The 12908-nt window shown below is 26.4% G+C and overlaps 1 protein-coding gene across 1 annotated transcript; it reads left to right on the plus strand.

The window, feature by feature from the left end:
- Positions 1–5121: 5121 nt before the first annotated feature.
- Positions 5122–12585, plus strand: LOC129958550 (uncharacterized). The gene is made up of 2 exons (XM_056071091.1): positions 5122–5481; positions 7421–12585. Exons 1-2 carry the CDS (start codon positions 5367–5369, stop codon positions 8581–8583), a joined length of 1278 nt encoding a protein of 425 aa, XP_055927066.1. The 5' UTR covers positions 5122–5366; the 3' UTR covers positions 8584–12585.
- Positions 12586–12908: the final 323 nt, after the last annotated feature.

Below are 12908 nucleotides of genomic sequence, written 5' to 3' on the forward strand. Positions count from 1 at the left end.
AGCCTGTAACAAAAAAATGATGATTGTATTTAAATTTCCAGCTTGTTTCTATTAGAAGCGGATAGCGAAAGAACGATCATAGAATGTTAACGGACTTTGAAATTTTCTGAACAGGAATGAAGGTCTCTGCGAATGCTCCGATTTTACTTGAGAAAATAACCACATGAACCACAGTAATATTCACTGTGGTTCATGATCGTTCTCTCGCTATCCGGTTACGTCAAGAGCATCATCAGGATGAAACATTTTTTCGTGTTTAGAAAATCAAAAATGTTAAAAATATTTTATCATTTACAACTATTAAAAAAAAGTAGGAACGTTTTTTTTCAACGTATTTTAAAATTTAATTTAAAAAGTATTTTATAAATAAAAATGTTTTATAATTCAAACTTTAAAAATAGGGTTGATTTTTGGTTTCTTAAATATTTAATGAAACTTCCTGAAAAATGACAGTAAAATTAATGTGTCTTCAGTACTATATTGAGAATGTAAGTTACGAAAGTAGGGTTATGTTTTTTTTTTCTTCTTATATTTAAAGTGAAATAAAGGTTAACCTTATTTTTTTTTTAATTTTTAAATGCTTTATTTAAAAATGTTAGTGATCAAATACCCATATCTATGAATTTAATATAATAATTTAGAAAACTAAAAGAAATTTATCTTCCTTTGTGGAATTTCTGAGAATAACAATTGAAATCATTTTAAAAAGGGCTTTTGAGCAACAAGGTAGTATCAACCAGCATATTAATTGAAGCTGCTGTTTTTCTTCATATCTTCATTTGTTAAGTATTTCAATTTAAAAAAAATTTCTTCTTTTTTTTTAATTGAAAGATAAACTGATAAAAAATTACAAATTCTAGATCTTTTTTTTGTAGTAATTTGAAGTGAGAATAAAAAATATAATAATTATATATAATACTAAAGATTCTAACTATCATTGTAATCCTAGTTCATAAAAAACAGGATTATTTACATCATGTTTCCTAATTTTTCTAAGAATTTAATAAATCTTCCACTTAAAGATCCATGTCATCAATCCAAATTCCATTTAATCAATGTATTTTTTAATGAAATAATCACTTTAACTATTTTTGCAATAAAAGTACTTTGTGTACATAATAATTTTAAATATAATAAGTATCTACATCCTATTAATGGAACGAAAATTTGATTTAAAACCTTTTTTTGAGCAAAGAATTTAAGGGATTATACTTTTACTGATTTCAATCATTCTTTAAATTTTATTTCAGTCTAATAAATAATTGAAAAAATAATAATGATGAATTATAGTTTTGAAATTCAGCTCTGGCAAAGAAAAAAAAGCCATTTGTCAAATTAACTGTGATAAACTTGAAATATTCTGCAGCTACATTTTTTTCCCCCTTCAGTGGCAAGGATTTTCTTTTAAAACATATACACTTTTTGTTACAGCATATACTTTAAGTTTGATGAATACTTAAGTTTTTATTATGGTAGCATCAGAAAAAGATAACTGGAAAAAAATCATAAGTTTAAATTAATAATAAAATGTTTATCAAAAGAGACAAAAATAAAAATTTAATAAGATCCCCTCCCCAAATTGTTTGGATTCTTAAAAATAAGCAATATTTAGATAAAATTTAACATGACTATATACTCAGAAGGGAGTCAATCATGGAATAACTATATTGAGCATTGTATCTTGCTGAAATAGTTTTCTGTAGTTAGGCAAATAAGATAAAATAGAAAATTTATATATCTTCACTACCATGATTGATATGCATTTATCAGAAACAAAATTAATAAATAATCCAAGAATAAATATTAACCATTTCATCTTAAAAAAAATCTTAATAACTCATATGATTTCAACTTTTGTCCATCCAGGACTACTGGTGTAGCTGCCAAGATTTTTCAGCAATTTTTTTTTTAATTCAGAGAATTTAATTTGCTATCTCATTCTTTCAGACATATTTAAATAATACAAATATGTTTTTAAAAATTTGATTTCTAAACATTTTAATTTAAATAAAAGTTTCAATTTTTTGATTGAAATTATGAATTATAAATATTAATAAATTTATATTTTTATAAAAATCTGATAAGATATATTATGTTGCCATACCAAAATGTTAGTGTTTTTATAGAAAAATTATAAGAGATTTCTTATATCATTATATTCATTTTATTTATTTTAAGCAATAAATATTTTGATATTTTTACTTGACATTTTTCTAAGCTAAATGAAAGAAAATGTGTACTGAAATGTAAAACTGAATGAGAATAATAAATTAGAAGAATTATAAACAATTTTGAAATTTTTATTACAGACATCAGAACTACAAAATGCATCTGATTAATCTTTACAAAATATAAGATGAATACTGCACCAAGTTATAAATGTAAACATTTTTCAAATATCAAAATCACAAAACAAATTTTGAAATTATAAAGTAAATTATTATGAGTATAATTTAATGTAGAATTTACAAAAGTTTTACAATGTATAGGTAGAAAAGATAAAAATCAAGGTAAGAAATAAAAAAAAAAAAGATTAATTCTCTAAAATATCTGAAAATCACGCGACATAATATAATTGCCATTGTATACAAATTATAAAAATTGAGAAGCCTAACAAATTCTGAATCGTCTGGACTAATTAATAATACAAAAACCCAAACAATATAATTGAAGACATTTTGAGGAAAAAAATTGCAGAATAGTAATAGAACTCTAGATTGACAAGATAGAAAGTTCAAAATAAAGTTTACAACCAAATATACATAAAATATAACATACATTGTGCCATTATTGAAAATCAATGCTATTTTTCATAAAGTAATCAGTAATACAAAAATTCAAACAACAATATAATGAAAATTTAAAATTATATAAGTTTAAAAAAATTGCAAAATATCGAGGGTTAAAGCAACCACATAAGTGACTTGAAGAGAATCTAAAATAATGTAAAATTTATAAATCAATTTAAAATCAGATATGTAAGATTATTATATTCCTTTTGAAACCTTATCATCATATTCCTTGTGTTATAATTGAAAAAAAAAAAAGAACAAAAAAAAATATTGCTTTTGGATATGCACTAATCAGAAATATACAAAAATAAATTAACAATGAAAGTGATATATGTAATTGTGAAAGTATATGATTAATAAAGCATATATTGAAAAATAGTACAGAACCATAAAGAATTTTATATGGATGAAGCAACATAAACAATTTTAATATAAAGCTTTATATATATATATATATATATATATATATATGATTAAATAGGAGAAAATGATAATAAAACAAAACATTTTTTTACAAAGCTGATATTTATAATAGTATAAATTTTTATTTTTAATAATTGCAGTTTCAAAAATTTGATAAAATTAATCACTAAAATGATTAAAATTCTAATTTAAATCATTGCGTAGAATAATTCAATCAAAATTATTTATATGCCTATCTATACATATATATGCATAATTCTAGATACTGACACATTTAAAGTGTTAAATAAAAATCTAAATCAAAGCAAAAAAATTACAGAATAAATAAAACAAATAGTCTAAAAGTATTTGCATACAATAATAAACTTAAAATAATATTATATCTGATCCAGGGTGCGTAGTGTGAAATAGATGCAAAAATTAAGCACTTTTAAGCACCTTAGAGAAATGTTATCGATTAGAGCTGCCTGGTGGATATTTCTCCCGAAAAAATTTTCTAAGTCCGTTAACATTACATGATCGTTCTCTCGCTGTCCGCTTCTGTTTCTATTTGATGTCATGCACCACCTAGCGGAATATTTTTGAACTTTTTTTTTACCGAATTCCTTAGTGTATCCTTTAAATAGTCTATCTACAAATTTTCGAATCAATCCGCATTTTTGTTGGATTTACAGATTGCTTTCAATAGGTCAAATTTAATTGCAGTCACTTTGTATTATGATAGCAGATACAATAAAAAATATAACAGTAAAATACTATTGCGGAACCTGTTAAGAGGAATATTAAATAATCAGTTAAGTTTACAATTAATATAACAATTAATTATAAATAATTAAGTTATTATATCTTAATTCATTAAGGATTTTTCTAATACAATGCAAACACATATTATTATCCTAATATTTCATAATTCATAGAATCTTTCTTTTTTAAAATTTTTTGAGCAGCAAAGCTAATGACATTTTTAATCGTCTTACCTAATCCGCTTTTCTTTGCTCAGTTGCCCTGTTGGAAATGCATAAATAGTACTATCGCTTATTTTAAAAATATTTTCTTGCTCCTCTCTGAGCAATGACACCTAAATCTCTCACCAAACATTAAAAAAAAACATGTTTAAAATTATTAAAAGTATGTGCAATTCGAATTTCATTTAAAAAATCCAATTTCACATCTAAATCTCCAAATCTATTTTAACTTCTAAAAATCCATTTTCACTCCTAATTTTACAAACGCTTGTCCAGAGAGTGAAAATGACGGGAAAATGCCCTGTAGTTGTAGATTGCTGTGTTCTCACTATGGAAATAGGAGGATAATGGGGAGAGAAAGAAAACGACTGCAAGTAATAATTGGCCTCGAGTGCTCCTTAAAATGCTTTTACACGACGTCGACTAATCAGCACAATAGTTGTTATCTTGCTCTTGTTCCGGTATTGCCCTAATGTGAACAGTTGAAACTACGTCGTCGGACAATGGCAAACGTTTGTTCCGACGAGACAACGATCTGCCATAGTCCCATCGGGGATGCGTGTCTTCCTAGGGACAGGCGTGACCTCTTCTTTTTCCTCCTTCCTTCTTGACTTCTTCTGAACGCTGCTTTAAAAGATACAAAAGTGGCGCCACAAAATTGTCAGTCAATGAGACAAAGAACGAACGTAAGGATAAATTAAGAGAAAACCCAAAACAAAATTACATATATCACGTGATTAGTTTTCCTCTACAAATTAATCTTATAAGAATGTATAAAATTGGTTAGTATGAATGAAAATTTTCAAAAAATATTTATAATAATTTTATAGCTTTACACAAACTGCTCCTTGTCATATGAAACTTTTTGAAATTATAAATATTTTTTTCATTGTAGAAGGTAACTGTCACATTTTTTTTCCCTCCACAACAATTTTTTTCTAAGAACATGGCAATGCAGTCAGTCTTTCGCGTCATCTGTGATAGTAGTGAAGAGTATGGGTTAAATTTCTTTTCCTTAATTTTTTTGTAGTTTCTTTTTTATCTTATCCTTTCAAGCTAAATTTTGTGGTGGTTGTGTGAATGCATGCTCAAGTGTGTATGTGCAATTCATATTTCACTTCTGGGTCTTTTCTTAAGTTATCCTTGCATTTCTCAAATGGACTATGCAGAGAATTGAATCCTAAGAATGCGTTGTCATTTTAATGATCGAAGTGATGAAATGAGTCCACCTGCTTATAACATTTGGACTTCTGGAAATTTGCAAACTCCTCATATTTTAAAGAGTATTCTTGCTCCAACTGGTAAGTATTGTGAAAAGAGATCAGTTTTCGTTAAAAATTTACATCTGAAAGTGGAACGAATGAAAAAAAAATGCTAGTCAAGAACTGGTTTGATAAGCATCCGAGCTAAAAGATGTTGTTTATCTGTGTTTTGTCTTCTGCGTATGTATCTATCAGAATATTGTTCTAATATTTATCGAATATGAAGAAATATAGTCTGAATCATTAACTTTTCGTTTTTTTTTGTTTTAATAATTTTGTAATAAATAATTTTTACAGATGCTTCTTAAAATGTAATTTAGTTAAATTGTGTCACTAGTATTATCAAATGCTTAATTTGATTTTTAGTTTAAATGAATACCTTTTAATTTATTTTAAATATATTGTTATTTAAATGATTCATAACAAAAATGATCAACCGATTATAATCAACAACAGTGTAATTTTATTCAGATTGTAATCTCTTTTAAAACTGATATACATAAGACTTTGCATGCATAGCCAATTTCTTGTGAAATTGGGTTTAAAAATTTGAAGAAACATTGAAAAGTCACATCTGACTGTTAGGCTTAGTATAAAATTTGTTTGTGTATAGTCAGATCACATTTAATATTTTTAATAATTTAAGTGCATTAATTTTTAAAAGACAATGGTATTTTTATTTCTGCAAATTTGAAACTTTAAAAAATCCATCAGTTTGCATTTTCTGATTTGTTGAGATTATGTGCCCATAGTTATAATAAGACTCTTATAACTATGAATTTATGTTTAAATTATTTTTCTGAACATTATATATTTGAAGTACCACTTAAAATAAGAATTATATAGGTATATCCATTTCAGTTTTAAGTATATTTGTCATTTAATTTTATGACCTCTGTGATTTCTCACATTTGCTGCAGGCCAGCTTTGTCAAATTCTGATAAGAAATAACCCAAGTGTTATCTTATTTCTGTAATACTATTATGCAATTTACACTTTGTAGGTATAAGCTTTTTATTGTTAGATACCTATAAAACTGATGACTTTCAAATGCAGTCTTTTATCCATATATTTACAAAATATGAAATTATTTTTAGCAGAAAGTAGTAATACTCATTTTGTTCATAACATTTTATGAGGGGATGAGCAAAATTACTTTCAATATGAAAATTACAAACTTTTTTGAAATATATATTCATGCATTTCAAAGAGTTATTAATTTCCATAAAATGTAAATTCATATATGACCTCAAATGTTTAGTTACATAATGCATAGATGTTATGTATCTTAAAATAAGATTCAGAGAAAGCTTAACCTAGAAGAAGTTATGCATGCTTCTATTTCTTTATATAGTTTATACGTATGAGCATAAAGGTATGCAATATGTTTAATGAATTGGGAAGCTTCCATTTCTCTTTTAGTCGGTGTTTTCTTCCCTTTATAGTTTTCTTAATGTCCATGCATGCATGAGAAACTAATTATTAAATAAGTCGTGTAGTTCAGAATTATCTTTACTATTTTAATTATTAAAAATGAAACCTGTTACAATATAGAAACAGTTAAGCTTTTTAATTGCTGTTTATTTTAATGTGAGGATTTTCAGTTTTAAGAAATGAGGGTTAGAGTTGAATAAAATAAGTTTTTGTCTATATTTTAAAATGAATATAATTTGAAGATTTCAGAAAACTGTAAATCGGTACAAGTTGTATATGGAATTGTAGTAAATGGAGCATGATGAATGAAAAGGGTTCATTTGTTAAAATACTATTACTATATATGGCTTGATAAGAATTAAATATGTACAATAGATATTTTAGAATGTATCTTAACTTTTTTTCTGCAAAATAGTTAGATAATCTTATTTAAAATTAGTTAAAAATCGTTTCTGCCATGAAATATGCAAATACCTGTTGTGTCTATTAAATATTTTTTCATCTCTGAAAGGCATTTTAAATTATTTCCCTGTTTCCTTCATAGCTGCCACTGCTGATTGCTATACTAATGAAATACCCACCTTTAGTGCTATTGATTCTAGTTCTTCATCCCAGAAGAGGAAAATATTAGATTCAGAGAAGGAAGATTTTGAAGAAAGGTTCCACAAAATTCAAAGGAAGAAGCAGTTACAGAGAGTTGTAGCCAGAGCAAATTTAGTGGTTGCTGACGCTGATGATGATTCAGATGAAGAAGATAAAATTTATGAACAGATGGATTGGATTGAAAGAGAGAATGCAATGAACATGCCGTCTTCTGATGCTCCTGATGATGAGTTTCATTTTACTGAAAATGTGAATTCCCCTTTTTTGTTTTTCCATAGATCAATGTTTAAAGATGAAAGACGTCGACTTCTTAGAATATCAATGGCTAAAATACGTGGTACAGAGGATCCAGAAATTTACTTACGTCGTTCCGTCCTAATTAATAACACTGTCAGACGACTCCAAAGTGATGTTTCTGTTAATTATAGATGTAATTCATATCCATCAACATCCTTTATTCCAGATAATGTTACGTATCAGAATGATGGTATGAATGCCTGGGAAGGGAGTGCATTTCATAAGAATCTGATTCAGCCCAGTTCTTATGAATATCAATATGCCTCTTCATCCTGCAATAATGAAAGTTATTTTAGCTATGGATTGTCAGAAAATGGTGGAAATACTCCTGGTTCTCAAAATTTTAATTTAGAGTGTGTTCCAGTTTCTTCTGGTAATGATCTCCATTCGCAACATTGTAATGAAATACATAATAATACTGAGCAGCAGCAAGAAAATATACATAATGGTTTTCATCCTTTGCAGCATGAAGAATTGCATGAGCTCTGTACTCAGCAACATAATGGGATGCACAGTGGCATTCATAACCAACATTCTGAAGATTTCCAAAATAATACTTCATTTTGTAATGGAAATTCTTTAGATGAACAAAGAATGAATGATGCATCAGTTTCCTCTTCCACTGTAAAACAGTCTTGTCCATCTCGCATGCTTTCATCTCAGTCATGTGGTTTACAATATAGAAATCCTGCTCAAAATGAAAACCCTAAAGATGAGTATAAAGAACCTTCTGCTTCGGGTTCTTCTCTTCTTAATAGGGGAGTTTTCCAAGGCCTTGTCACGTCTCTCGAAACAGATGTCACATAAGATTTGAGTTTTTATTTGGAAGCTTGAATTCTAATAATTGATATAAATATATATTGTAATACTGTCTCTATCTCTTATAATACTCTTTTATACTTGGACCAAGCTTTCAGTTTTGCATCCAAATTTCATTACTTTGTTTATCATTGAAGTAACATATATCATTTTATTATTCATAAAATTATGGAAGTATCTCATTTTTAAATTTTAAAGATTGTATGTGATTTTGAAACATACATTTAAATATTAAAATGATCTATTTTTCTTTAATTTTGATCGTGAATTAGAAATTGTGAATAACCTAATTTATTTTTGTCATTTTTTTTAGTTTAATCCATTAAACTGCTTGTTTTATTTTTTTAAATGAATTAGTTTTTACAGTTCAATTATATATTGATAATTTAACTGTTGTGATCGTAAAGTATTGTCTCTGTGCTAAATAAAGCTTTGTTTTTATACTACAACTTGTAAATTTATTACATTATAATTTGTTTGCCATAAATGCTTTTTTTTATTACCTAAATGTTATTTTACTGTGGTAAGATTTTATATATTTGTTATATAGTTATGTGGTTTATGGCATTGTAAGAATGAATTTTTTAAAGTGTTTTTTCAATTCAATAAAATTATTTATGTAAAATGGTTTCTTTGGGTCTTTCATGAAGATCTTTTAATATTTCATTTCTAACCCATATTGCACCAAATTAAGAACTTAATTAAATCGGAATACTTTTTGTAGGTAAATATTGATACTAAAAAGAAATTAACATATGACAATGTCCTTTAAAATTTGAAGAAGGAATATATTTTCATAAATAATGTAATCATGTTATTTTCATCATACTGGTGCTTTGAATTTCTTATAAATCATAGTAGGTGAGCAGTTGAAGTATATACTGATTATATGTATTAAAATATTTTATGACCTTAAATTTATAAATATTTGTCAGTATAATCAACTGTACTTTAAATAAAAGTTACTTTTTTTTATATCCTTTAATGGAAAGAAATATATCAGCCTCTTTATTCATTTTTTTTTAATGTTGGCATTTGTTGAAAGAATGATGTATTTATATTGGGACACACCATTTATTGACATCTGCTTTGTGTCATCTTCAATTATAAAAGCAAGTTACTTCATACAGGTTTCCAAACTTGCATTAGATATTTCAGAATGTCAGTTATGTTTGTTGTAATTGATCAAACAGTAATTAGAAGTTGCATTTCGTATCTTATTCCATTTTAAACTTCATATTATTATTAACAGTTTGTTTTTTAACTTAACATTTGGCAAGATGCAAGTCATTGAGGGTGATATAAGTGTATTATGTTTAATATGTGCTCTAAGTGATAGATATTAGATAGGGCATTATTTAAAAGTGATTAAAAAATACATCTTGCATTCAAGTTTTGTGAATAGATAATACTGTGTATCAAATATCAAACATAATTTGTGTTCAAGTGATTCTGATTCTCTCTTTTTTTTTGTAGTAAATGTCAATAAAATAAAGGAGATTTTAAATTTCTATTGCTATTAAATAAAAAAAAAATATTTATCTTCCCCTTGATTGATGGACCCATTTAAAGAAAAATTTCTTGTTGAAATAGTATAAGATGAATAATCTTACTATATTTTCATGCTTACTTCAATAATCTTATTGAAATATGATAAAGTCGAGGCCTATTATGAACGGCTATATAATACTTCTTTGCTATTTCATTTATCATAAATTTAAATCGTAAAATCTTATGAAAACTTATGAGGTAAAAGGTGACAGTTCAGTTATTTTAAGGGTATTTACAGTTTGAAATTTGTGAACAATGTGCTTTATTTAATTTTGCTGTTGTGACTTCCTTTTGAGGGTCATTATTAAATTCCTAATTTACATTTTATTAAATGCAACTCCAATGCATCCCATTTCATTTTGAACCTTGGATGTCAAACCTTAACCATTATGATTCTTGACTAGTTCTATAGCAATAACAGGGTAAAAATAAGATGTACTTTTTCTTTCGGTATTCAGAGATGACCACTTTTTGATGATTCTATCTCATTAAGGGGAAAGATGAGCACATTTCTAGAATTCATCATTCTTTGGGAACTTACTTTCGCCGTATTAGATACTTTTTTTATTCAATTTTTTTTCATGTGTATATGAATGCCGTGTCTTTTCTGACCATATTATTTCAATTCAGTTTGCAAGTAATCCGAGTTTATTTTATTGTTACATGTCAACATCCCCTCCTTTCCTCTGATCCTTATTTTGATGAATTAAACCCATCCTAACACATGTGCAAAAGTGTGGAGGGTTTTAGAATCCGTTGTCAAAACATTCTTCAGATGTTTACCGAAGAAAGGTGCCAAACATATGATAGGGCATACAAGCAGATGGTTTGTTAATAAAACATTACATATTTGTGAAACTTAAGATTTTTGTATTTTCTTTTAAACGCTAAAGCCATTATTAGTATCTTATAGAATTTGAATGAGATGAAATTACATATTTTCTAAGTACATCTTGCATTTAAAAACCTTTTGATGAAAATGGCATTTTGCAAGTATTTACCATTTCTATATATTCCATATGCCGAATTTTATTGAAAATAACTTTCCTATGTATTTTTCATAGATTTTGTATTTTTATTTTTACAAAGTGGTTTTTATTCATATACATTTTAAGGCTAATATAAAGTTTTTAAACTTGTATATATTAGCTAATCAAAACTTGCAATTTTTAGTTCATTTTATTTAAAACTCAGTGGGAAAATATGCTTGGGATTTTTTTTTAGAAAAATGTTATTTAAATTGAAAAATGTAGAATCTCCTGCATTGGCGTTTACTCCCCATCTTTGTTGGTGCATTATTAAAACGGACAAAAAAAAAAAATTGTGGAGGCAATATCTTTGTATTGGTTGTCTCTCTGTTTCAAGAATTTATTCTCTTGGCTTTGATGAGTATATATTTGAAATGTATGATGAGATTATTTGAAAATACATGTATACTTGAAATTGATGTTCTGAATATGACGTTGGTTGTCTGTGTGTGATTTTATATTTGAACTTTATTTCATGGACTTCCTGTTTATATTCATAACTCAATTCTGTGAAATACTCATTATTCCTGTTTTAAGTTTTCATTGTGCCTGTGCTGAAATGTGAAATGTTTTCTATTTACTATAGTGTCATTCAATTTGAATGAAACCAGTAAAAATTATTTCTGAGTTGTGTGTGAATCCAACTACTTTTCCCCCTCCATGTTGCTTAAATGTTTTCTTTTGCTATATATTGCTTTAAAGTAGCAGCTAAATTTTAAAGTGTTAATTTGCATAATAACATGCAATTATCTTCTCTGTTTTGTTTATTAATAAATATTTTTTAAAGTTTGATATTTATATAGATTTCCATCTGTTGAATATAATTAAATTTTTAATACTTCTATCCAGCTGATATTATTTGTTTACAAATATCATGACTGTATAAGTAAATTTTTTATAATTAAGGAGACTCAAATGTGTTACTGCAAAATTTCCATTATCCTCTTAGATCTCTGATCAAAGGGTTTGCCATTTTGTGAGCCAAAGTTTCAACATTTTTCAAATGAAATTAATGGTGTTTAGTCAGTAATCATCAAGGGTTATCATCATATAGTTATTAGTGTTTGTATAAGATGATTCATAAAATAATCTGTTGTGTGAAGCAACAAGTGAATATTTTGAATTCAGTATTTTTATTCCCATATGAATTAAAATAATTTTAAATTATGCTCATTTTATTAGATTATTTTATTTTTCAAAATATGGGTTTCTGTATTGTGTTTGTGTTATTATTTCATCTGAAATATTTTGTGCTAAAAATTCGTTGTTTATATTAAACTTGTGTAGCCATCGAACAAAAATACTTGTTATTGGAATTTTATAACTTTTACGTACTTTTATATTTTGAAACATGTGTCACTTGTTTTGTTTAATTCATTGCAGAGTTTAAATAAAATACATATATGTGTGATTAAGATTGCTTTTGTAGAAAGTAAAGTGGTCATAAACTGTGTGTAGTTTTTACAGAAAACTTTGATCTCAGTATTTCTTAGCAACACAAATTCATGCAATTTTCAGATCTAATATAAAAAATAATAAATTAATTACAATAACAGAAAGGAATTGATAGAGTTTAAAATATCAAACATCTCATGAAGATACTTTTTAAATTTTTGTTAACCGAAATTTTTTATTTATGTAACTGCTTTCTTCTCTTTTTGGTGCTTTTAAAATAGAATAAATCGAAAAATTGTAATGTACACTAATTTTTAAAAAAATTCTTTAATAAGCTGA

Source organism: Argiope bruennichi, chromosome X1, assembly GCF_947563725.1.
Source record: "Argiope bruennichi chromosome X1, qqArgBrue1.1, whole genome shotgun sequence".
NCBI classification, from domain to species: domain Eukaryota; kingdom Metazoa; phylum Arthropoda; class Arachnida; order Araneae; family Araneidae; genus Argiope; species Argiope bruennichi.

Coding starts and splice junctions, on each gene's coding strand:
- LOC129958550 (XM_056071091.1), top strand. CDS start 5,367: ATGCGTTGTCATTTTAATGATCGAAGTGATGAAATGAGTCCACCTGCT. Junction 5,482..7,420: donor GAGTATTCTTGCTCCAACTG/GTAAGTATTGTG, acceptor TTTCCTTCATAG/CTGCCACTGCTGATTGCTAT.